Source organism: Lonchura striata, chromosome 10 (assembly GCF_050655825.1).
Source record: "Lonchura striata isolate lonStrDom1 chromosome 10, ASM5065582v1, whole genome shotgun sequence".
Lineage (NCBI taxonomy): Eukaryota > Metazoa > Chordata > Aves > Passeriformes > Estrildidae > Lonchura > Lonchura striata.
Genome location: NC_140712.1, coordinates 6,055,660 through 6,081,284, shown reverse-complemented (window position 1 = coordinate 6,081,284; position 25,625 = coordinate 6,055,660). Strand labels below are relative to the sequence as shown.

At 50.0% G+C, this 25,625-nt stretch overlaps 2 protein-coding genes and 2 pseudogenes across 8 annotated transcripts; 2 read left to right on the top strand and 2 right to left on the bottom strand.

The window, feature by feature from the left end:
* The first annotated feature begins 555 nt into the window (after positions 1–555).
* LOC146766504 (SNW domain-containing protein 1 pseudogene) lies at positions 556–5,537 on the top strand (annotated as a pseudogene).
* Positions 5,538–7,772: 2,235 nt separating this feature from the next.
* LOC144246969 (uncharacterized protein C15orf39 homolog) lies at positions 7,773–25,105 on the bottom strand. 7 transcript variants are annotated; one of them, XR_014957567.1, is made up of 4 exons: positions 13,743–15,132; positions 13,403–13,487; positions 11,710–11,926; positions 8,976–10,770 (listed from the first exon to the last, which is right to left on the bottom strand). XR_014957567.1 is itself a non-coding variant. In XM_085588490.1 (3 exons), the coding sequence occupies exons 2-3, from the start codon at positions 15,130–15,132 to the stop codon at positions 13,416–13,418; spliced, it is 1,641 nt and encodes a 546-aa protein (XP_085444616.1). In that variant the 5' UTR covers positions 15,133–15,678; positions 24,974–25,105; the 3' UTR covers positions 7,773–13,415. The 7 variants fall into 7 exon arrangements, 4 of the variants coding, with proteins under 4 accessions (XP_085444616.1, XP_085444617.1, XP_085444618.1 ...); XR_014957568.1 differs by having other exon boundaries at positions 11,710–11,923; XM_085588490.1 differs by adding an exon at positions 24,974–25,105 and having other exon boundaries at positions 7,773–13,666; positions 13,743–15,678.
* Positions 16,291–19,452, top strand: LOC146766503 (mRNA export factor GLE1 pseudogene; annotated as a pseudogene).
* On the bottom strand, positions 19,576–25,278 carry LOC146766502 (uncharacterized; the record flags this gene model as incomplete). The annotated part of the gene is made up of 1 exon (XM_085588384.1): positions 19,576–25,278. A coding segment is annotated over one exon (972 nt), but the record flags the coding sequence as incomplete, so codon positions are not given.
* Between the last annotated feature and the right edge of the window lie 347 nt (positions 25,279–25,625).

Sequence of the window (25,625 nt, the reverse complement as noted above, 5' to 3'; positions counted from 1 at the left end):
TTAAAATCAGGGAAGCTGTGGGGTTTGTGGCAGCAGGTGACCTTTAAATCCCACCTCTCCCTGTCACCAGGGGATCAGTGGAGTTGCTCATCTCTTCTGAACCTAAAGCGGGACTTTATGGGGAAGCAAATCAAATAGAAGAGGTGCTACATGAGGTTCTTGGTTGGAGACTGGGACAACATGAACTCTCAGAAGTCCGTATGACAACAGTGACGGCTTATTATGTAAGATTTTTATGTAGGGGGTTTGAGACTCCCGGGTTTAAACAGCTGGTTGGTTGGGGTCTCTCTCCACCCTGCCCTCTGGCCAGTGGTGCATCTGCACCCAGGCTTGAACAGGCTTGCCTCAGGGGCCCCTGTAGAGGTTGGAGTCTAACCTATCCAGGGACCTGTTTATCTGTTTCTGGAGCTACACCAGGCCAGCTGAATGGCATTTGTGTTACCATGTCCAGTTACAGACTGGCTGTACTGTGATAATTCCTCCTTTTCTTCTTATTAAAAATTGCAAAGTGTTCTCTGTTATCCTACCTGCATGGGCCCTTTGCAGCCAGGGTGATAGAAGGCAGCAGGGCTCTAATTTGAAGGAGGCCTTTGACCTAATTTGAGAAGCATGGATCCCCTCAGCCAGAGATGTCTCATGTACCCCTGGAGTTGTAGCACTCACTTCCAGGAGCTCTTAGGCAAGATCACAATCCTTCAGGCTAACAGGCCACAGGTTAACTACTTAGAGTTACAACTTACCACTTAAAAAAGAAACCATTTAACCCTTAGGGCCATTAGCAAATACCCAACTTCTAGAAAACCAATTTGCAAACACAATACCAATTGTAAACAGAAAAACATATTGTAAACAAATAGAGTTCTGCAATGAGCCATCACTTCAATAGTCCCAGATGTCCCTGAGGGAGGTGAACAAGTTGTCTCCATCACTGTTCTGCTCATGGCTCCACCACGTCTCTTGAGGAGCTCTTGGGGGATGCTGCTTGTGGCCCCAGGCAGGCTGTAGGGCAGGAGGGACACACGTGGCAGGTACCCAGTGTGTTCCTGTGTCTGTTGAAACACACGATGTCCCCGTCCTTACAGGTGATGAGATCCCACGTGCCTCCCCAGCTATTGGTGAGAAGGTCTCACACCATTACCTTGGGTTTGATCATTGTCAGATTGTAGTGATAGAGAGTGATTTAAAATGACACATTCCTCCCTTTTGTTTTTCAAGCTTCCATTCTCAAGTGCCATGTGCTCTTTTCACCATGGCTTGTCCTGTTGCTAGTTTGGGAATGCCAGTGTGGTGTGGCACTCTCCAGAGCTGTAGGAAATGTCTTGTTTTCTGTGAAGTGTAAACAGGACCATTGTCTGTTTTGATGGACAGGGGAAGGGGATCCCTAAAGCAGCAGAGGCTGAACCCCAATGTGCAATGGCATCCCGACCCCTTTCACCTGTGTGTAATGTAGCCCATCTTGCTGGTGAAAAGTATTAATGGTAAATGTACATCTTTTAGACATCCAAATTCAGGGATGTGCAAATTGATCAGTTTGCCAGACTTGCAAAGCATGTATTCCACGAGGGTTCATCCCCATCTGCCGTGGTGCAGCGTGGCCTTGGCAGTCAGTGCAGGTGCTAACAATGTTATGAGCCTCTGTGTCTGAGAGCCAGGATTGTCGTTGTAAGGCCAGAACCCCTTGGTGGAAGAAATCAGGTGATGCCTTTGCTTGTGCTGCCATGTCTGGCTGTGGTGCTGCCCGAGCAGAGCCAGCTAGCCAGTCTGCTGGAGCACTGTGCTCTGTGATGAAATATGGTACATTTGTTGTGACTTCTGATGGGTAATGTGTAATAGGGCAAGTTCTGGCCAGGATGGTATGACACAGAGTTTTTAGTAAGTCCAACATTCGCCACTCACCTTCCTCTTTCCATGGCACTACGGCTTTTCCTATTTAGCCTAGAGCTGTCAGTAAACACGGAAACACATTCTAAGGGTGTTCAGCTATGTTCCACATAAATCCAGAACATTTGTAAAATGTCCATTTATGTAAAATGTCCATTTTTGTAAAATGTCATTTATGACAAAACCCACTTAGTTTGAGACTTAAGGAAGTCACAATTCCCTGAAAGAAGAAGGATCCTGAAACTATGTGTGTCTTTTAGATAATTACACAAAGAGGTGTTAAAGCATAGAAGATGCCAGCTCTAAATGCAGTTGTAACATCTTATGAATAATGCCTATTATTAAGTCAGTAAATTCACATCATGTATTGAATGTATCAGTGGCATCTGTCTTACGAAGTTGAGATAACACCTTTCTAAAGAGTCATGTACTTATGACAGTAAAATGAAACAAAGGAAAATGCTAAAACAGCTTCCAATCAATAACAGCCATAATGTAAAATCATCACTGACTCTTACTGTGTTACCTATGGAAGAGGAGACAGCAATTGTAACAAAGATTGTAACAAGCAATAGAATCTTTGACAAAATACAAGTTGAACACACTGTATCTTCTTTATCCACAAACAGGTGTTTATTAATGTTTCATCATAGCTGTTTTAGTCAGATTTGTCTTACCTCTTAAAAGAAAACAACTATATATCTTGCAATGTAGAAAAGTAGTGTTTGGCTGCCTTAGACTGCAGTGCAAGATGTCACCAAAAGCATTCTATGGTATTCTGTCACCATCTGTTAAAACCAGGCGGGGCAGTGTTCTTTATCTCTTCCATGACTCACCCTCCCTTGGGGAGATATCTTCTGTTAATTGGCCATTGAGTGTCACTGCAGGACTGATAAGATTACATCATCCCATTGTGAGATGCTCTGCCCAGGGGGAGGAACCAAGCATTCCTACCTGGATATAATCAGAGACTTTTCAACACCACAGGCAGCCTTTTCCACTGGATTCCCAGAGGAGCAGCTTTCTTTTCCTCCGCATTTCCAGACCCTTCTACTTCACCACTCGACCTTCCGAGGAACCCTCCACCCTTCTGCAGGATCCCTGCTTACACAGAACCACAGCTGTCACTGCAGGAGGGCTGAGCCACCACTTCGTGGGACTGGTGCCAGCACCCTGACCCACAGGCTGCCAGGTTGTATTCGGACTTTGTCTGTTTGACCAGTAATTTTTTTTAACTAATTTACTAATTTTTTTACTAATTTTACAACTGAGCTAATTATTTCTAAACTTTAAAGAACTGCTGCAGGTAAAATTCAAGGTTCTAGGACTTAGTTAAGAACTTAAAAATAATTGCCGCAAATAATCTTAGAGGAGAGCTGTGGACTGAGTGCAGGAGCTGGGTGGACAGTGTAAGGTCAAGATGGCCCTCAGCAGCTTTTTGCCAGCTCCAACCCAGCTGTCCCCAGATCTGCTGGAACTAGGAGAAAGAGCAAGAGCTCAGAGATCCAGGCAGAATGCTCTGACCTCCTCACAAAGGGAACCTCCCCCATATGGTGACCGGAAAGGATGGATACCACGAGTTCTGGAGGATTTTGGAGATGGGGGTGCCTTCCCAGAAATTCACGTGGCCCAATATCCATTGGATATGGGCCAAAAGAAGAAAATTTCCAATGCTTTGGCTCTTCAGGTGGATGCAGAAGGAAAAATAAAATACGATGCAATTGCTCGGCAAGGACAGTCAAAGGACAAGGTTATTTACAGCAAGTACACAGATCTTGTGCCAAAAGAGGCCATGGATGTGGGTGATCCTGAACTGCAAAGACCAGATGACAAGGCAATTGGAGAGGTAACAAAGAAGACAAGAGCAGCCTTGGAGAAATTAGTCTCCCAAAAAGTTGCAGCAGCCATGCCAGTTGGAACTTCTGAGGAGCCAGCTCTGGCGCAGTACATTCGGTACACACCATCTCAGCAAGGAGCTGCATTCAACTCTGGAGCAAGGCAGAGAGTTATTTGCGTGGTGGAAATGCAGAAGGACCCTATGGAGCCTCCAAGATTCAAAATCAACAAGAAGATTCCACGAGGACCACCATCTCCTCCAGCACCTGTAATGCACTCTCCAAGTAGAAAGATGACTGTGAGAGAGCAGCAAGAGTGGAAAATTCCTCCATGCATTTCCAACTGGAAGAATGCAAAGGGTTACACCGTTCCCTTGGAGAAGCGTCTGGCTGCAGATGGCAGAGGATTGCAGGCTGTTCATATTAATGAAAACTTTGCCAAACTTGCTGAGGCGCTCTATATTGCTGACAGAAAGGCTCGTGAGGCAGTAGAGATGCGTGCCCAGGTGGAGAGGAAGATGGCTCAGAAAGAAAAGGAGAAACACGAGGACAAGCTCAGAGAAATGGCTCAGAAAGCCAGGGAGAGAAGAGCAGGGATCAAAACAAATGTTGAAAAAGAGGATGGAGCAGCTAGAGAAAGAGATGAAATCAGACGTGACCGGCGCAAAGAGAGACAGCATGACAGAAATCTTTCCCGGGCAGCTCCTGATAAAAGGTCAAAGCTGCAAAGGAATGAGAACAGAGATATCAGTGAAGTTATTGCCCTGGGGGTACCCAACCGCAGGCCATCCAATGAAATCCAATATGACCAGAGGCTGTTCAACCAGAGCAAGGGTATGGACAGTGGCTTTGCTGGAGGAGACGATGAAATTTATAATGTTTATGACCAGCCATGGAGAAGTGGCAAGGATATGGCCCAAAACATCTACAGGCCAAGTAAAAATATGGATAAGGACATGTATGGTGATGATCTAGAGGCTCAAATAAAGATCAAGAGGTTTGTTCCTGACAAAGAGTTTTCTAACTTGGATCGTAACAGCAGAAGCAGAGGCAGAGATGGACCAGTTCAATTTGAGGAGGATCCATTTGGTTTGGACAAGTTTCTGGAAGAAGCCAAGCAACACGGTGGTTCTAAACAGCCATCAGGCAGCAGCTGCCCTAAGGAACACGAGCATCAGAGCAAAAAGAGGAGGAAGGACTGAATCTGCTCCTTGGGAGGTAGCAAAATGGACTGCAAAAGGATTTGACTTCATGCAGAAGGATTTCTAATATTGGCTGTACAGGAGGATGGCATTTATAACACAGCAGTTCACAACACTAGCATGCACACACTGATTCTTCTGCATAGGACAGCTACCCGAGGAGAGAGAAGACACTGAGACCACCTGGAAACATTTCATAAGAGAATTAATTATTCTTTAGCAAGTTCTCTGACTTGGCTGATGCCCCATTGCCCAGCACCTAAGGGTAAGAATGTAGCCCCCTTCCTATAGCTTTAGTTCTTGTACGTAGCTAAAGCTTGATCTGTTAAAGCTTTCCTGTGGTATATAATGATCCTCTTATGCTGTAACAGATGCCGTGGTGATGATTCAGTGTTTTAGTGTGGCTATACAGTTTATTTGAACAAGGGAGGGGAAACAGCTAGGTTCTGTCTTAAAAGCAAGTCCTCATTCATATTTTCTCAGTAATCCTTGTTTTAGTTTCCTTACATTTAGTGAAATAAAACCTCCTTCTGTAGTAGCAGCTCCCTGGTCAGAGAGACAGAAGCTAGATAAGTTTTCCCGGAATCGACCTGGGAAGCTTTAGGGGAACTGGAGAGAAAGAATTCTAAACAATTTTTATCTTAACTTGCTGCCTCTGATGTTGTGAACATGTGGAATGTCTTATGGAGATTTGTTTACCAAAGGGTGGTTTCTTAATTAGCCAATGGTGATGGTGTTTTAATTAAAGGACGAATTAGGTCTACCTGTAACAAAGTAGGGTATAAGAAGCATGGATTTCTTAATAAAGACTATTAGCCTTTTGTGAATATCTTGAGAGTCCATGTCACTTATTACCTGGTCCTGGCTCGCTGTGCCAACATCATTCACACCACTGAAAAAAAAAAAAAAAAAAAAATCAGATCTGCAGCGGCCAAGCTGCACCAGGGAGGGGTGGGGGAAAGTCCAACAGGGCAGGGCAGGGTGAGGAGAGGCCAGCCATGCCTCCCCATATCTACAACAGGTCTCTGAGGTGGACAGCAATTAAATGTAGGTCAGCTGGCTCCAAGTGATGGACAGGCACCACCCTGAAAAGTGGGGGCTGAGCCACCACTGCCCCAGCTAGGGAAGGGAAACCTCTGTGGCACCGTGCTGCGGCTGTGAACCACGCCTGCTGTACCATGCCATATCCATCAGGATTAAATTCTTAACGCTGAGAATGACTGGGCAGCAATGGCAGTGGAGGTCATAGAGGCCTTCGCAGCACTGCTCTGCACCTCTGCAGCTCTGTTCCTCCCCCAAAACACCTGCATTTGAAAAAGAGGAGGGGAAAAGACAATAAAAACCAAACCCTCAGAACTGCACAACGTAAGGGGGAAAATACCAAAAGACAAATGTAGAAAATGCTAGAAAGGCACAAAGCATCCATGGCTCTCCTCTTCTGTTTTGAAGTCAGTGAGCCCTGTGGGGACTTCCGACCATGGGGCCCATCACGGTGGAGCTGCCAGGGCTGGAAAGAAGCTTTTCTACAAAAATGCTGTCCAGCCAATGTTTGCAAGTTCTGCACGGGGCTGTTGTGCTCAATGTCCATGCTGTTTGGGGCTCGGGGTATTTATGGAGGACAAGACCTGCTCAGACAGCCACCACCCCACCACCCACTGCCACCCTGCAGTCTCCACGGTTCTCAGAGAGTGGAAACCTGCCGGCCCTGTGCTGCCTGTCCTTGCCATCTGGTGGGGGATCTTAATCATGCCAGAGGTAAGTTTTCAAGTGCATGCAACTAATTTCTATTTCTGGGCTCCTGGTGGTTTTATTTTTTTCTCCACGCAGTTTGAAGCTTGCTGTCCCTGCCAACACGTTTGGCTCTGGGATGGAAAAGAAAAAGTCTGACATGGGGCCGCGTGCTCCTGAGCATCTGCATGCAGGGACACACACACACACAGAGGTGCTGTCGCTGCCGGAGTGTGGGCTTGAGCTCTGCTAAATACCTTTGCCAAACTGGGGACTGTGGAGGCCTGTGAGCCCACCAGGGAAAGGGTGGTAGCAATACCCTGGGGAAACCCACAGTAGGCTCCAGGTGTTCCTCACAGCTCAGGCTTCCCCCATGGTGCTGCTCTGCAGCACGATGTTAATTTGTCCCAGTTCTCTCTTCCCCATTGGCCCCTTGGCCTTCCCTTCCCATTTTACCCTAATAAGTTCAAGTTCTAGTAAGTTCTCCACTCCTTGTAATCCCGTTGGTGTCTGTAGCCCCACCTATCCACCTGGCATTCCCTAGTGGTCCCTTCCAGTGTACCGCCCCTTACCTTTGGATCCCTGATGCTCTTCTCTGCCCCCTTTTTCCTGGTATTTATACCCTAGACCCTCTTTTGTCTTTGTCTTTGGTCCCTGGACCCCTTCAGTGTGGCCTGAAATAAAGCACGTAGGAACTCTGTGCCTGGACCCACCGGTGTCTTCACTGCCGTGCTGCCCCGTGAGTGTGTGTCTGCGTGTGTGTGTGTGTGTGTGTGTGTGTGTGTGTGTGTGCATATGTGTGTCTGTGTGTTTCTGTGTGTGTGTGTGTGTGCGCGTGTGTGTCTGTGTGTGTATGTGTGTGTGTATGTCTCTGTGTGTGTGTGTCTGTGTGTGTCGGTGTGTGTGTCTCTGTCTGTGTGTGTCTGTGTGTGTGTGTCTGTGTGTGTATGTCTGTGTGTGTCTGTGTCTCTGTCTGTGTGTGTCTGTGTGTCTGTGTGTGTGTCCTGGTACTCTCGTGGCTCCCACTCGTTGGCACAAGATGCTTTTGGGGAATGTTGCATCCACCACCACCACGGACTGCAACACAAAACCATCCCCTGGACCACACAACACAGTAACAAAGGTGTCAGCATATACCTGTTGTACTTTATTTCTGGTTTTTCCAACACATTTTTCCTCGTTTATCTCATAGTTTGCCTTTCTTTCTGTGATGCTTATATTTCCACATGGCTGCTGCTCTCGCGTACCATTTCCACGTCATGTTTCTATTCTGTAGCCTGTTTCCCCACGCCTCAACAGATGCAATGTAATTTCCAGTTCCGGACCCTTCACTCACCATGGTTCTTGAGAACATTGTCCCCATGACTTGCTGGGCCCTTCTCCCCTCAGCAGCTTTTAGGCTGCCTCACCTTCTGTGACGCTCTTTGATAAGGAGAGGAGCCGCGTGTGCTCCGTGGTTCAGGACTGCGTCTGGTTTGGTGACTGGGTTTGCATTTGTGTTCTCACGGGTGTTGATTTTTCCTCTCTCTCGGGGTTCCTGAGGTCAGGGTGATCCCGAGAGAGATCCTAAAGAGTCTTGGCTTCCTTAGCCCAAAGGCAGCTGAAGAAAGAGTCTTGGAATGCTTTCAGTTGCTTTTTCAAGTTGTTTATTTCTTCTTATCTATAATATTTTCTCTCTGACCTGCTGTAGTCCGCCTAGTACAGAAGCCATGGCAGCCTGGCCTCAAGCCTGGGCGGCTCCCACATTATATACTCAAAACTACGTGTCTATGTTTACAATTTCTACACCAATTCTCATCACCTATGTTAGACAGTGAATCTCTGCCTTAAACCAATAGAAAAGTGTCGCTATCACCGAAAGACATGGAGGACAAGAAGGAGAAAATGTCTAGGACATGCCCAGATTCCTCCACCTTGTACCCCCTTGAACCCCATTCTAAAGACCCCAAAATTATATTTTTTCACCCTGTGTTAGTTCAAACATCACACTACTAAAACCCTTGTGTTTTGTAATTCCTCATCCACAGCTGACAGCATTCCATGGGCTAAAATTGAAGCCAAAGATGTTTTTGACTTCTTGCCAGGGTCTCTTGTTGCTTCTCTTTGGAACACCACTTGTTGCTTTCGGGGGTCACTCGCCGCTGTCCCCCGTCCCTCCCCGGCCCCCCGGGACCCTCTGGCTAGCTGTCCCCTCTGGGGGCCGGGGTTTTCCGCGGTCCCGCTGCCCTGGGCTTACCAGGCAGCGTCTGGGTTAGCACGGTCCGAGCGGCAGCGTTGCCTTGGTTGCCGCTAGGATTCGAGATAAAGAGACCACGAGAGACCAATGGTATGCTTGTCCAGAGAGATTGTATTGCCTGAAGCGTTGCAGGGACCAAAGGCCCCGGGCTATTGCCCAGATAGAGTTTTATACAGCAAAATTAAGAGATAAGCTCTAAACAATAGAGACAGTGTTCAGCTAAGGCACATCAGAACCACCCCAGGGGCCAGGTCCAATGGGAACTGCTCAGGGGTGGGGAGAAGGGGGTCTACAGAGGAATGCTGAAGCGGGACTTTCCCGAGACAGTGGAGCATACATAAATGTATCTTTTACCTCAGTTTACCATTCCCAAGGCCTTTCTAAAACAATGAGGCATACATGAATGTATCCTTTTCCTCAGTTTACCATTCCCAAGGCCTTTCTAAAACCTTACTCCACACTATCATGCCAGCATAATAGCAACATCTCCCCGCTTTTCAGTTAATAAGATGAATGGTTCCTTGGGAGAAGGTAAAACTGTGGCTCTTAAACTACAGTGTCTTTCTGCTTGTCATCTTCCCACCAATCGCTTTCCGTGGCAGCAGCAGCGATGAAAACCGGTGCGAAAGCCTTTGGCTTCGAGGTAATGACCTTGGAGATGATTTGCTTCAGAATCCCAAATGCTAACAGAACTAAAAACAATGCAACTAGAAAGTAAAAGAAGTCTTTTAAAAGAGATACTGCCCACCCAGAAAGATCCCAGTCTTTGAACAGATTTTTAAACCAATCCTCATTTTCTTGCTTCACATTCCCAATGAGGCTTCTCATTTCCTGAATGGATGAGTGGACACTCTGACCTTTAGATGACAGATCAAAACAACACAACCCATCAAATTCTTTACATCCATGACCATGTGCCAACAGCAGGAAATCAATAGCTGCCCTATTCTGGAGGGTAGCCTTTCTGGTTATTTCCTCGTCTTCTAGGAGGTCACTCAGGGCTGCTGATGTTAAATTTGCCTGCTTTGTCACCCAGCATTCTAGATTGCCTAATTCACTCAATGCTTTGGCTGCCGCAACCCATGGTAAAAACACAGACGGCAACTCTTTTGGATTTTGCCCAATGATAAATTTCTGCATCACAATGTTCATCAAATTGACTTGCACTCCGCTTAGTATTTTTTTTCCCACCTTTTGCTTGCCCAATTGGAATTTGGGTCATGTTGGGGGAAGCAAGGGTCAGATGCCCAAAAGTGCATGGACCTCCAACAAGACGAGAGGGGATTCCTGGGTACGTTCTGTCCCCACAGATGAGAAACATTCCCTTGTCCAGCTTGCGTGGACGGAAATCAGTGGTGGATGCAAATTTCAGCTTATAGACAGCTGTGCACCATTGACCTGCTCTGAGTTCTACCTTTTACTGTTTGACATGCTCATATAATTTTACTTCTTTGGTTGGGGAAAAATCAAATTGAATGCAATATTCAGCTTTTGCAGAGCCTAGGAGTTCTAATTCCTGGGGCTCTCTCTCGGCAGTGGGCAAATGTGAGACCCACCCTTGCCACAAAATGAGGGGGTTTCGCACTTGTGCTTTAATTTGTCCTGCACCTTTAGGCATTTTATTTTCGTTCACCTGCTTTTGCAAATGGACCAGATCAATTGGAAACTCATCCTCCTTACTTGGAACCCCTATTAAACATGTGGACATTGGATTTTCTGCTGAGGCAGTGGACAAACACATATGATCTTGTTGCAAGGCTTGGGCTAGCGTGACCCATACATTTTTCTTGGGCTGTGGAACAATCCATGCATCCACCGTGGAAGGGTAGATGACCATTCCCTGGAACCAAACGATGAGCAGGAATGTGGAAATTGACATTCTGCTAGTCTGAAAGAAAGATAAAATCATACAAGGTAAACTAACTCTGAAAAAGATACAATTTGCTCTGCCAGTATAAAGGAAAAAGATTCTCCCCCCTCCCACTTTCCCCCCTTGTTGAGGAGGCCCTGCAGACCCTGGAGTCCTCGGGGTTGCTGCTGCTGAAGCAACCACCCTTTCCTGTGGTTTTACCACTGAGTCCTGTGTCATCAGCGTAGCTTTCCTGGTGCACTCCTTGATGAGCTGATCGAGTGAGGGGGGAGGCAATGATGGAAGGGTGTCCTGCGTTGTAAGATAAGCTTGTATTCTATTTGCCATCTGTTGAAGGCAAACCTGTTGGGCAGGTTTTGTTATCTTTTCCAAGAACCGGTTTTGCTCCTAAGAGGTAATGGTTTGTTAGTGGGCCATTGACTGATTCAATGCAGGGCTGGTAACGTAACACCATCCTATTGTGAGATGTTCCACCCAGAGGGGGAAGCCAAGTACTCTTTTATTGGATATAAGGGGGTACCTTTTTGGGGACAGAGCAGCTCTTTACTTTGGGGGATTGCCAGAGAAGCAGCTCTCTTCGGCGGCACTCGCAGCGAAGCAGCCGGAGCGCGCTGAGGCGACGGCGGCGGAGCTTGGAGGCAACCCCGGCGCAGAGGAAGACCGGCCCCACTGCCACCAGATCTTCAGAGGAAAACTATACCCTTCTAAAGATCACCACTGCAGCTGCAATTCATCAACCACTGCAAGGGGAGCAATTGTCCCAGCAGGACTGCTACGGGCACCCCGAATCCTCAGGTTCTGGACTTTTTCACTGGTTTTGTTTGTACCGATTGCATTTGCCTTTTTAAATTGTTGTCTAGTTTTCTCCTAGTAAAGAATTGTTACTCCCATTCCCATATCTTTGCCTGAGAGCCTTTTGATTTAAAACTCCTAGTAATTCGGAGGGAGGGGGTTTACCTGCTCCATTGCACAGGAGGCTTTAGCCCTCCTTCGCAGATTCCTGTCTTGTCGAACCAAGACAAAGGGCCAGGATGACTCGCTGACAGGCTTCATTTGCATTTGTGGTGACAAGTTCTAATGTAAGTTGGTCTTGGAGCTCTGGATTTTGCACCCTTTTTTCCACAGAGGCTCGCACTCGATCCACAAAATCCATGAATGGTTCTGCAACAGACTGCTTCAAAGTGGTATAAGAAACAACAGGTTCTTTAAAAGGCATGTTAAAAAATGCACGTTCTTCTGCATCCCTGGACAGGTCCAACACTGCTCTGGGGATGCCTGCGGCTTGCTTTTCAGCTTGACTACAATCACCCTCACCCACTAGATGCTCTAAAGTGATTTCCTCATCCTCTATATCTTTGGAAAGCCTTGGACTCTGCAAAATCTCTGGGAGGAGATGTCCTGCAAACCTTTTCCACGTTCTTTCCCACAATCTAAACTCAGACTGAGGGAGCAAGCAACTGAAAAGACGTTTCAAGTCAGCAGGAACATATGTTTTGGAGCTTAGAGTAGCTTTTAAAAGGCTCTTAAAAAATTCACTTCTTTCCCCAAACTCATGCTTTGTTTTGCAAAGTTCCCTAATACTGTCATACAAAAGGGGCTCCCATTTGGCGTTCTGTCCCCTGGCATTATAAATCACTGGGGCCAGGAACGCAGGATCGGTGTCTCTGACCGGTTCCTGGTTCCCTGCGCTGACAGCCTCGGCGCTGCCATTGCCAGGGAGACCGGGAGAGAGAGAGGGAGAGAGAGAGGGAGAGGGGCCGGCTTGTGTGGGAGTGGCAGCAGCCGGGGGGGCTGTGTGGAGCGGGGCAGGGACAGGGGATGGTGATGCAACTGCGAGAGGAGGAGCTGAGGGCCGGACCAGGGGCTGGACCGCTGCAAGGGAGGCGGGGTCGGGGCTGGGGCTGGGGACAGGCAAAGGGAGGAATGCGAGGGCTGGAGGTGTGTTCTGGGCTGGCAGAGGGAGCAGGGAATTCTGGGATAGAGAAGGGAAAATCGCGTGGCCGCCCCCATATTTTGGGAGCTGCACAGGGGGGATGGGGAGTGCAAAGCATGGATTTTCAGCTGCGGGAGCGAAAGCAGGAGATGGAGAAGGCTTAGAAACTAAATCTACATCTGCACGGTTAGTTTTCTCACCGCAGGGGGTGCGGGGGGACACAGGGGACGCGACAGGGCTCTTTTCTGCTCCCCGGGCGCCCTGAGTGTCTGCACTCTCTTTCACAACATCGTAAACAAACAAAAACATTCTCATAAAACCTTCTTTCACTGAGGGATCTCCTGCCTTTGTCCTTTCACTCAGCACTGCGCCCACACTCTTCCAAAATTGTCTTTCTCTCACTACTTGCTCTGTTACCTCCGGAAAACTTACTGATAACCATCTGACAAACTCTTTCACAAGGCTCTTAGGAAATTTGACACCTGCACTCTGCAGGGGTTCCTGAACTTGTTTATAAATCTCTTTCTGCTGTGTAGTCAGCGTAACACCCATGGCTGGCTTCACAGCAAAATCTCAACCAGTTACTGCAGCAAACCACAAAGTTCTAAAGCTACGACGGAAACTCCCGTCACGCCTGCGCGCTGGCGTGTCCCTCCGTGGGCACACGAGAGCCAATGTCTCCTGGCTGGGCCCCTGCCCCCCAGTACCAAGACTCACCCACTGCCGTCCTTTAGACACCACTGCAGCAAGGGTTCCCAAATCCGCGGCCGGTTTCCCAGGTGTTGGGAGGTGCCGTCTGCAACTGCGGAGACCGCACCGGACTGACTGAAACTTCCATGACACCCCCAGGATGAGTTTTCTCCCTTCCAGCTGAAACTTGCCCCCTCCACAGCCCACAGAGGAAAAGCTGGGCAGAACCCTCGGGAGGACAGGGATGCTGAGGCACCTTTGGCTGCTCCCCAGCAGCAGCAGCAGCAACACCTGGAGGGCAAGCACAGCTGGAACATCCCTGGGAGAGCCCCAGGGACCCATCCCCAGGAGATGCAGGGCTACCTACCGAGCCGCTGCCGGATGGAGTTATGCCAGTGCAGGTTGAGCAGGTCAGGGTAGATTTCAGGAAGCCACTTGATGGCCAGGAGCTTCAGCATGCGGGAGGTGCAGCTCTTCAGCTCCAGGTCCCTCAGGTGCCTCTCCTCCGAGAGGGTGGTGGGACGCAGCTCCACCTTGTGCTTCTGCAGCACTTGGTCCACGAAGCTCCCGGGCAGCATTGGGAAGAGCTTCTCCTTCACCACGTGGATGGGGATGAAGATGGCTCCTGCCCGGACGACGTGGGGGAAAGGGCAGGCGGACATGAAGGTCTTCAGCTGGGAGAGCAGGTCAGTGAGGAGCCTGGCCACGTCCTGGAAAGCCAGCCAGATCTCCTTGCCGTTGCTGGGCTTCTGAGGACTGGGAGCCTTGGAGCCGTTCTTGGGGCGGGGCAGGGATTTGGGCATCTCTCCCAGCTCTTCTGCCCGCTCAGCTTTCTTCAGCCACTCCTGCAGGAGCTCCGGGGAGGAGCGGGACACTGAGCCTGAAATCGTGTCACAGAGCAAGGTGTGCAGGGAGGTGAAGTACTGCCCCGAGGGGGTCTGTGAGGGGAGAACACCAACATTTTGGACCACCAACACCTTCTCCTCCACCGGAGTGGAGGGGGCATTGGGAAGCAGGATCTGGGGAGGGTTTGGGGCCAGGATGATGCTGAGCTGGGGGCCAGGCTGTAGGAACAGGGGGGTACTGGATGGAGAGGAGGCTGGGTGAGCTGGTGTGGGGGTGCTGCTGGGGGGGCTGGGCTGGGGGGCTTGAGAGCTGCCATCCTGCTTGGTGGGCTCAGTGCTGGCTGGGAGGGAGGGCAGCAGCTTGTATTTTTGGAACATGAAGTTGGCTGAGCTCTGGAAGCTGCTCTTGTCCCCAGAGTCCACCTCAGGCCCCCGTGGCTGTGCACCCTCTGCCAACCCCACCTTCCCTCCTGCAGCCTCTTTCTCCTCCTTATCATCTCGGTCCAGTGTCCCCTCCACACAGCCAGGGGCTCTCTGGGTGTCCCCAGCTTCCACCAGTCTCTTCTTGAAGCTAAGGTCCAGCACCATTTCCTTAGGGGGTGGCTCCTCAGTGCCCACCTTGTCAGGGCTGCCCTCCTGAGACTCCAGCTCTTGGGCCTCAGCCTTTGGCTTTTTAGGGATGCTCCCGTAGCAACTTTCCTCTTGGCTCTGCACTGCATCACTGCCTGACCTCAGGCTGGACACCACTGAGACGTCTCTGAGGGCAGCAGGCTCCTGGCTGCCACCCGTGTTTTGGGGTGAGGAGTCCTCCCACAGATGGTTCCTGCAGAACAGAATGGGGTCTGTGACCTTGGCCCTCTCCAGATACTCCTGGTAGGGTGCCAGGCTGAAGACATTGTGGATCACAGGCATTGGTGGGGAGGATGACAAAGCCTTGGTGTCCCTCAGCTCTTCCAGCTCTTTGACGGGGGTCACGGACAGAGAAGGGCGGAGGAGCTCCTTGGCTGGATCCTTGACCTTGCAGGCATTTCCTTCCCCTGGTCCCCCATGGGGGGTGTCCTGAGGGGCCGGGCTGCTCTTCCTCCTCCCTGGGTACAGGGTGTGACAGCTACAGCTGCTCTAAAGCTGCACAGATTATTTGGCCTAACACACACCAACTCGACCAGCCCAGCTCATCAGAAGGTAGAAGTCAACAAGTCCCCAAGTGTACTAATGATAGTTTGGACTTACATTCAAACAAGGGATCTCACTCAATCGCGTTGAATCATGGATGCACTTCTATCATTGGCCAGTCAGCTGGGTGGATTTAAAATCTTCAGTCAATCTCGTTTGTATGAGCAGGAGATTTGAAACCCCTATAAAAAGTCCTTTCAGAAAATAAACCTTGGCTGTTGCTGCAGAAGCACGGTGCATGCTTGTTGCATTCCTGTCTCCAATGCACCAGAGACATTTGGAGCCCTGTGTGAGGAAAACAAGCTGCTGTGGTATTGCGGGGCGATTTGGGAACAGAGGTTGCTGCCAGGCAGCTGGGTGGGCTGCGAGAAGCTGCAGGCAGTGGAAAGAGCTGCTGGCAGTAGAGAAAGCCGTGGGCAGCAGAGACCTTGTCCTAGATTGCAATGGAAGATGTCACCAAAAGCATTCTATGGTATTCTGTCACCATCTGTTAAAACCAGGTGGGGCAGTGTTCTTTATCTCTTCCATGACTCACCCTCCCTTGGGGAGATATCTTCTGTTAATTGGCCATTGAGTGTCACTGCAGGACTGATAAGATTACATCATCCCATTGTGAGATGCTCCACCCTGGGGAGGAGCCAAGCATTCCTACCTGGATATAATCTGTGACTTTTCAACGCCACAGGCAGCCTTTTCCACTGGATTCCCAGAGGAAGACCAGACCCTTCTACTTCACTGCTCGACCTTCCAAGGATAACTACACCCTTCTTCAGGATCTTCAACAGAACACTGCAGACAGCGAAGTGCTCTGCTGGCATTGGAGAGTGCAGCACGGGACAGCAGGGAAAGTCACGTGCATCCAAACACCTTTGTGAATTACAGACACTGCTAGGAGAAATGGGAGCGTGGGCATCAGTGCCAGAAGACCCTACACTGCAGGTATGGACTCTTATTTTAACAAGAAGAGGGATTAAACATGATAAACAGGCTTTACTAGCCTTAATAAAGTGGTGTGGAGGCCACGGACTGGATGTGTCCGAAGGGGCTGCCTTGGACTTAAAAACATGGGATCAGGCTGGCAGATCTATACTTGCAGCAGCTGCCAGAGCTGATGAAACTGCCATCAATGTTGTCAAACCCTGGAGGCTCATCCTGGACCTGATAAATCAGTTAGAGAGTGAGAGAGACACAAGGATGCTGGAGGGGATGGCACTGGGCGAGCAGGGGAGGAGAACGGGCAGAGCATTCCCTGTGTGGAGCCATGGAATCTCCCTGGGAGAGAGTGACCTGTCCACAGAGTGCTCTGTGGCTGCCCTGGACCACACCATTGGCCCGGGCAGGGACGATGTGCCACCCAATCATCTCACCATTGCACAGAGCCGTGGAGCCAGCCCACACAGGAACGTGATGCCAGTAGAGCTCCCTGTCACTGGACAAAGTGGTGGAGACACCCCACGCTCCCGAGCCGAGTTAAACGGGCATCCTGCAGCCACCCTGGCTCCTGCCTCTTCTCTGGGTCCTGCTGTGCCAGCACTTGGAGCCACAACAGGCTGCCCTGCCTTTTCTCTGTGCCCTGCTGTCTTCGCCAAGGCCTCTGAGACCACGACCGCCCGCCACGAAATGGCAAGCTGCTGTAGAGCTGCATCTGCCTGCTGCCAGGCAACGCTTGGCCCCCGCAAGATACCTGCCTGCAGCGGGGCACATGGCTGCTGCAGAAGGCTGCTGGCCACCGAGCCTGGCCAGGCTGCAATGACAAACGAGCACTCTGTGATGGAGCCCACCTATGCTGCCTCTACTGCTGCACTGCAGGGGTGCCCGGCTCTCGCAGAGGCAAAACACCTCACAGCTGTTCCAGTCGTGCCTGTGCATCCATTCCAACAGCATGCAGCAGAGACACCCACACGCCCCACTGCAGCACGCATGCCAGTACTGCCTCCTCCCAGAGCCCCCTGGTCCGGCTCTGGGACTGCACCTTCTGCCCGGGCTGCCAAGGGCAGGTCCAGCTATTGCTGCAACTCAGGGGCAAGCCCGGGAAATACATCACCAGAAATTCCAGAAATTCCTGGAAGAAACAGCAGATCGGGGAATCCCTCAGCAGTCGCTGTTGATACTGCACTGCGGCTGTCGGAGAAGTTTGCTTTGGATTGTATATCAGCAAAGGACACGAGAGAGAACCAGAACCATCACCCCTCAACGGAGCCACAAAATAGCATCACTATCACCACTTTGCCGACAGCCCTGCCAAATCCTGTGACCATGTGGCAGAAGGAAAATGATCACCTTAGTCTTCTGGAAATAAATCAGGAAGTTACTCCAGCAGGTGTGTCATCTACAGTTGCAAAAGTGGAAGGCTGCATTCGGATGTATGAAGAGATGCACAGGCTGAAAGCAAGGGAGAGGCTGAGACGGCGGCAGGAGGAGCTGGAGAAGATGGTGAGGGCAGCCCATGCCCAGGCCACTGAGCACCTGAAGCGCTTTGATGAACTGAGGGAGCTAAAGCGGCATCAGGAATTCCAAGAGTTGCAAGAAGTAATGGAGAAGAGCTCAAAGGAGGCTCAGAGGCAGCAAGAGAAGTTGAAGGAAGAGCACCGACACAGAGCAAAGATATTGAACCTAAAATTCTGTGAGGCAGAGCAGCAGAGGCAACGCCAGGAAGAGCTGGAACGTTTGCACAAGAAAGAGGGCCAGGAGAGACTGTGTCGCCTTTATTCCATCCAGGAGGAACTGCTGCAGCTGAACCAGCAGGCTGATCCCAATTACAGGCACAAAGACTTGCCCAGAATCGATCTGTCTGCATACAGCACTCGTGGCAACCAGATCTGTGGACTGGTGTCGGGGCTCATCCGCACCACAAGCGAGAGAGGATTCCCTACTCAAGCAGATGTGGCCAGCACTGAACGAGCCCTGCAGGAGATGCGAGGGCTGATATCCAGCATGCAGCAGGAAATCACTGCAGCTCTTGAAGAAAGAAAGAGGAAAGATGAAGAGGAAAATAAACAAAAGCAGAAAGAGTTAGAGAAAAAAGAGAAGATGAAGACTCGGACTTCTGCCCCTGCACAGCAGTCGTGGGGAGAGCAGCAGAAGGAAGGCCTTCAAGTTAAAACAGAAGAAAGTATCATGCAGTGGTACCTGCAGCTTCAGGATGCTGCTGAGCAATGTGTTGCTGCTTTCAGTGAAATTGGAAACTGCAAAGGCAACACTGAGGTGAAGAAGATAAAAACAAACTTGCAGAAAGCAGCTACAATCCCTGTGAGCCAGATCTCCAGCATATCAGGCTCTAAGCTGAGAGAGGTGTTTGATAAGATCAATAACCTGCTCTCTGGGAAGCCTGTTCACTCTGAAGGCCAAATGGTGTTGGTGACTCAGCATCCACAGGGGCTGGACTTTGTTTCTTACAAACTTGCAGAGAAGTTTGTGAGACATGGGGAAGGAGAAGTAGCTTTTCACCACGATTCAGCTTTCCCAATTGCTGTGGTGCTCTCAGGAATCTGGGAATTACACCCTCGAGTTGGAGACATCTTTTTAGCTCACCTGCACAAGAAGTGCCCATATTCTGTGCCCTTTTACCCTACTCGGAAAGAAGGGACTTCTGTGGAAGAGTATCAGAGGCTGCTTGGATATGAAGTTCATGATTCTACAGTGGAAGAACAAGATCATTTTCTCAAAAGGATGTCAGGAATGATTCGTCTCTATGCTGCCATCATTCAGCTCCGGTGGCCTTACGGAAACAAACAAGGGGCTCATCCTCACGGTCTGAGCTATGGATGGCGCTGGCTGGCGCAGATGTTGAATCTGGAACCTCTGGCAGATGTGACAGCTATGCTGCTCCTGGATTTCCTGGAAGTGTGTGGCAATGCTCTGATGAAGCAGTATGGGATTCAGTTCTGGAAAACAATGCTCTTTATCCAGAAATCCTATATCCCAAGAATTGAAGCTGTGTCCGGTTCTGGCCAGATGGGCTGTTTGTCACGCTTAAAGACTTTTGTGCAGAAATGTTTGCAGGTAGAGGAAATTCCATTACCAAAGGGCATTCCAACACCTTCCTTTTGGAGAACATAAATCAATCTGTATTTCCTTTCCCCTTAACATTTAATTCAAGCAGATTTATTTGTTACACTTGGAAGCTAATCTTTGCATTAGATCATTGTAGGTTTTTGTATAGTAAATTACTGAAACTTCAAGATGTTTTCCTTCACATGTTTAATTGTGCAGGCTGGTAAGCTGGCTGAGGAGAAGCTTACCACACTCCTCTGGAGAGACACATCTTAAGCAACAACCTCCTGGCCATGGCGAGGAAAAATGCTCTCCCCAGAATGCTTGGTTGTCGTGTCTTGATTCTGTGTATCCCATTGACCCTTCCCCTTTGTTCCACCCCTGTGCCCTCATCTCATTTGTTCTGATGTTCTGCCCCGCTCCTCACTGTCCCTCGATAAACCCCAGCTCTCACTGCCTGGGAGATTTCTCCATCTCTGGATCCCTTTGAGGTAGGAGATCAATAAAGACCTCTGTGGAACCCCATAGGAATGCTCCATCCTTTCCTTCCATGTTGGTCATGGCTGAAATCAAAAAAGAGCTGAAATCTCCCAGTGAGAGCGAGACGTGTCTGTGCACCCAGGGCGCTTTTTAAAGTCGCTTCTCTGGGAAGGTCGCAGCACTCTGCCACCTCTGCCTGCCACGAGAAGTGGTGCCCAAACAGGGACCCCCACTTAGGGGCTGCCTGGAGAAGCTTCTCCAATGGCCTGTGCTGCTGGACACAAGCCGCCTTCGGGACAGCCGCTTCTCTGAGGAGAACCACTCACATTCTAGGGAGTGTTATCCGAAGGGCAACCGGGACCCTCCAGAGAAACCAGAAAGAGAACCGGAGGCTGGTCAATGAGCAACCACCCACACAGCAGGTTTTGTTTGAGCAGAAGAAAAACAGTGAGTTTCAGATATATGTTAGGGTAATATTTTTCACTTTTTTTTCTTCCCTTTTTACTGCTGGGCATGGGAGAGAATCCTGAGGATGGACAACCATCTTAGCCAATTCCAAACTTAGCCCTCCTCAAAGGGACGTTTATCTCCAAGTTGTGGGTGCCCTTGAAGTGGGGAAATTTATGTTTTCTAAGGGAATTCTTAAGAGATTTATAACTTTAGACATGACTCTGTTTTTTCTAATTAGTTTTGGGAAGTTTTACCCTTTGTTTCACATTGTTGTTAAATCAAGGCTAAAAATGGGGAATGATTTGGGAGAAGTCTTGGGTCCCCAGTTTGAAACCTCTCCCACTTCATCCTCTCCCCAAGCCCTTAAACCCTTTTTTCCTTCAGAGGGGAGATTGGCAAGCGAGTGTCACTACCCAGCACAGGGTTGCTATCATCTCCCTGACACCTTCAGATCTCCTTGCCAGGAAGGCACTGGCCATGATGCCTTGGATCTTCCCCTCAGCCTTCTCCCTATGCCCACACACCCTGTTCCATCTCCCCGTGCTGCTGTTATCCCACAAACAGACAGCAGCAAAGTGGCCAGACTGGACGTTTTGTCTCCTCTTCCACGTTTTCCAGCCTTTGTGTCTCAAAATGTCCACTTTCCCGCTTCTCCTCTGCCTTTTTCTGTGCCCTCCATTGCACTCAGCTCCTCCCTTCCCCCCACATCAATGGATGTAACCGCATCAGGACCCTCCCTTCCACCAGAAATTCCCTTCCTGCCACGGACTTCACCTCTCCTTCAGTATCTTCCTCTTCCGTTGTTAGTCCTCCCCCCGTTGGCCAGCCCCATTCTGGCCATAACATGAGGACCAGGAACCACAATGAGAGCGACCAGAAGAAAGCCACTGCCCTTCACCGTCTGCCAAACACGGTCAGCCCAAAACAGCCCCACACTCTAATACAGTGCCCTCCATCCTCCTTGGAGGATGACAGCAGTGCCTCCTCACACTCCAATTCTGAGTCCAGCGATCGCTGGGCCAAAACCCAATGGGAGACCCCTCAGGAAGGAGATTGGGATCTAGTGAATAAAATCTTGGCTTTTCCAGTTATACGTAAATGGGGAGAAGGCAAACAACACCCAGCTCTTGGGAGCCAAGGAACATGGCCGGGCATCACACTTTTTCAAAAAAGTGATTTTTTTTCAAAAATCTGCTTGAAGCCACCTTCTCCGCCCACACATTGGTCCCGAATGACATTAAGAATATCATTAATTACCTCCTCTCCCCAGCTAAGTGTATGCTGTGGAAAAAACACCTTAAAACACTATCAGACATTTGTTCCAAGGATGCCAACTGACCATACTTAACAATTGAACAAATGGCATGAGAAGGTGACTCCCAAAAACCAGCAGATCAAGCCCAAAATTTACCAGAAACCTGTGGATATTCTCAGTTCAGTCAGAGAGAAAATGGAGGGTTTCTAACCAGTCAGGAGCCTGCAAAACATTTGGGAAAGAATGTAAATTATTCTTTATCTCTCTTGTTGTTCACATTGTTTATAGATAAGTTCTGCCACTAAGCGTCATTCACTGCACAGCAATGGAGTGAGATATTTTTATTCTGGGACCAATGGAATTGGTCTGGACGATGCTCTCTATAAAAGAGCGATGTATTTGAAATAAATCAGAGTTTTACTCTCTAGCCTCCTGAACTGGAGTTCTTTTGTACTGTCCTGCCTCAACGGCATCAGAATCTGCAATACATGACTTTGCCACAGCAGCCAGAGCATCTCTGCTCCTCACTCCCAATGGCACAATCCTATCACAAAGCTTTACCATTGAGCAAGGCGTAGACAAAACCTTCATAAAGTTTGTAGGTAGACTTAAAACAGCACTTGAGAGACCCGGAGGCCTTACCCCTAAACACTGAACCAGCTATTGAACAGATGGTGTCTGTGCACCCAGGACGCTTTTTAAAGACACTTCTCTGGGAAGGTCACAGCACTCTGCCACCTCCACCCGCCATGACATCTAATCATGAAGAAGATGCTTTAAATCCATTGTCCTGATGGCTCCAGAGAGTAAGGACTCTTGGACTGAAAAATTGCACAGTGCAATGGAAGTTCCATGGTGCAGGTCAGCTCATGGAAGTGAAAATACCACACAGAGCAGAATAGCAAAAGCTGTTTACACACTGAATCACTTAACAGCACCAGAACAATCCCCAAACCCAATAATCTTAAAACATTTCCCATCATTACACTCGTCACATAAACCATGAGAAGACATGCTCACAAGGAAGTGGAAAGGTCCATGGGACCTCATCACAAGGGGATGTGGGTACGCTGCATGTCCACAGACACCAGAACAAAGTGGACACCAGCCAGGTGTGTCCCCCCTGCCCTGCGTCCTGCTCGGGACCAGAGACAACCCCCTCCTGATGGTCCCTCAGCACATATCATGGACCAGTGATTGTAACAACTTCTACACCTTTTAAATGGAGATATGGAACCTTTTGAAGTGACAGTTTAAGGATTTTACCTATTCAAGTGACACAATGATTTTATAATATGAGATCTTGAGCAATTTATCTATTTCAGAGTATGACTCAAAACCTGAATCTGACAAGTAGTTTGCCATGTTACCTTCTCACTGTTCTAAAGTTTAAAATGTTTCCAGCCCATAGAGTTCAGTTATAAGCTTGTAACCTCCAAGTTAGAAGCCTGCAGCATGCCAATTTGAAAACTTGTGTTGTTGGTGATCCCACCTGACAGCTCCTGGGAATGAATGTTACAACGTCAATGATGTAGAGGACACATCACTGGCTGAGAGAGGCTAGGCTTGTTGAGCTGAGCAGAATCATCTGTGTCACCATGCTGTCCTGTCATCCTGTTTGCAAAGGGCCCTTGCAGAGGCACGACAGGGAACACCTTGCATTTTTTAGAACAGAAAGAGGGAACTGTGACAGCTACAGCTGGTCTATAGCTGCACAGATAATTTGGCCTAACAGACACCAACTCGACCAGCCTAGCTAGTTAGAAGAAGCAAGGAAACAATTTCTCAAGCACAGTAATGATGGGTTAGATTGAAGTTCAAACAAGGGGCTTCCTGATGGTGGAGACAGGAATGCTGTTGCAGAGGATAGATAGATATGATTGTTCTCTCAGCTAGCCAGATGTCACTTCTGCCCTTGGATGAATCCTGGAGTGAAATGGACTGTTCCATCCCACCCCCCAAAAGATTGTGGCTCATCCCACACCTCTATACCTGCCCCTAAAACATCAGTGTCTGTAATCCCATTGGACCATGCTTTGTCCTGGCCCACCTGGAAGCTCCTGATAAGGGAACTCCGAGGGGCCATGCGGTCTCTTGGACCCTTCCCCCTCTTGGAACCTCTCCCCTCTCTTGGACTTCCTCCCCCCCTGGGGCTTCCCCTCTCCTAAACCCTCCGTTTGTCTCTCCCTTCGCCCGTCCTCTTAAGCCCGGCCACGTGCTACGCCTGAGAGCACGAGGCTCAGTCCTTCCTGCATCCCCAATAAATCTCTTTCCCCAGGAGCAAGCTTCAGAGATCTCTGCTTCCCTCCACCCACACCGTGCTGGAGCGTGATCCCTTCCCACAACCTGCGACATACAGACACCGAGGTTCATGCAGCAACAGCCAACATCTATTGAAGTGCACCCCTTTCATAGGGGCTTTGAATTTCCTATTCTTACAGACACAATCAAATAAAGGTCATAACTCTGCCCAGCTCACTACCAGAGATCCCGGTGCTCTCATGGTTCAAAGGGATTGTCCCTTGTTTGAGCTGGAATCCAGCCCATCATTCTCATACCTGGGGATTTGATCACTTCGACTGCCTAATGAGCTGGGCTGGTCGAGGTGGTGTCTGTTATGCCAAATGATCTGTGCAGCTATAGACCAGCTAGAGCTGCACAGGGATCTCAGCCAATCCCTTTGGTCATGGATGCACTCCTACCCTTGGCCAGTGAGCCGGGCAGAGTTCAGATCTTTAGGCAATCACATTTGCATGAGCGGGGGATTTGAAACCCCAATAAAAAGACCTGTCAGACAATAAACCTTGGCTGTTCCTGTGAGAGCATGGTGTGTGCTTGTCACATTCCTGTCTCCAACACCCAAGTGACACAGGGGTGTCCCCAGGCCTGGGTTTCTCCCAGCTCCCTCCTCTCTCAGGAAGTGTCTCAGCCAGCCCACCGGAGCCCCCAGAAATCCTCTCTGGGGTGCAGACAGGCTGGAAAGCGCTGCTGTGCCTCGGTGCTGCTCGCCACTGCGGACTGTCTGCCCCGTGCTGCTCACAGCCCGGCTCCGTGCCGGGAAAGGAGGCCTGGAACGCGGATGCATCGCCCGGGCTGACGGCAAACCCTGGGTACCTGGTGTTCCTGGGCAGCTCGGCATCCCTGGGTGCCTCAGCATCCCTCAGCGCTGCCCCCAGCCTGGCACCCGCTGTCCTCAGCACGTAGGGCTCCAAGGGGCTGGGAAAAAAACTGCTGGGATCTTGGGGCTGGAGGCAGGTGCCGGGAAAGGGCTCCCTGCTTGCCACGTAGCCAAAGCTGGGCAGGGCACTGGGCTCCCCCACAGTGGGAGCTGGGGGGTGATAGAGGGGGCCAGCTCTGTGGGGTGACAGCGGGTAAGGGTGAGGTGGGTAGCACATTGCTGACCTCTCCTGCATCACTGGGCTGCTGTCAGGCAGCTGGAGCTTGGGCCAGGGGTCCAGGCTGAGGCTGGAGACCTCTGGCACCTTCTTCTGGCTCTGGGCAGAAGGATAACTTGCTTCCAGGAACGGGGTGCTGGGGGGCTGGCCTGTTCTTATCAGGCTGCCCTTGCTCTTGTGGCTGCCCGGGGGCTGCAGCCTGGTGTCAAGGCTCTCTGGTGGGTACGGCAGGAAGCTCAGCAGTGTCCCCTCAGCTGGCACGGGCTGGCTCAGGGCACCGGGGCCGTAGTAGAGGTAGGCAGGCGTGGGGCTTCAGCCAGCTGGGGGCTGCTCGGGGCCCTTGGGGCTATGCAGTGGGCAGGCAAAGTAGGAGCCCTTGTAGCTGAAATGGCTTGCAGAGCCAGGGTGGGGCACAGGGCTGCATGTGCCTGGGATTTGCCTGGGCAGGAAGCTGGTGGCAGGCTCCAGATGAGGCAGCTTCTTGAGAATCACAGGGTCTGCAGGCTGTGAGTACCGTTTTGAGGCCATTTATAGGTTGGTGCCAGTGTCCCCACAGGAGAGCTGAGCTGGCCTTCCTGCAAAAGAGAGAGAACAAGCCATGAGCAGAGCAAGTCCCCAGAGCCAGCAGCCTGTGGTGGCACAGGGTGACAGGGGGTTAC

Bases quoted from the DNA above. Each gene is read 5' to 3' on its own strand.
- LOC144246969 (XM_085588490.1), bottom strand. From the start codon at position 15,132: ATGCCTGTGATCCACAATGTCTTCAGCCTGGCACCCTACCAGGAGTAT. The intron at 13,667-13,742 runs GTAGGTAGCCCT...CTTGCCCTCCAG, and splicing joins CTCCATCCGGCAGCGGCTCG to GTGTTGCTGCTGCTGCTGCT.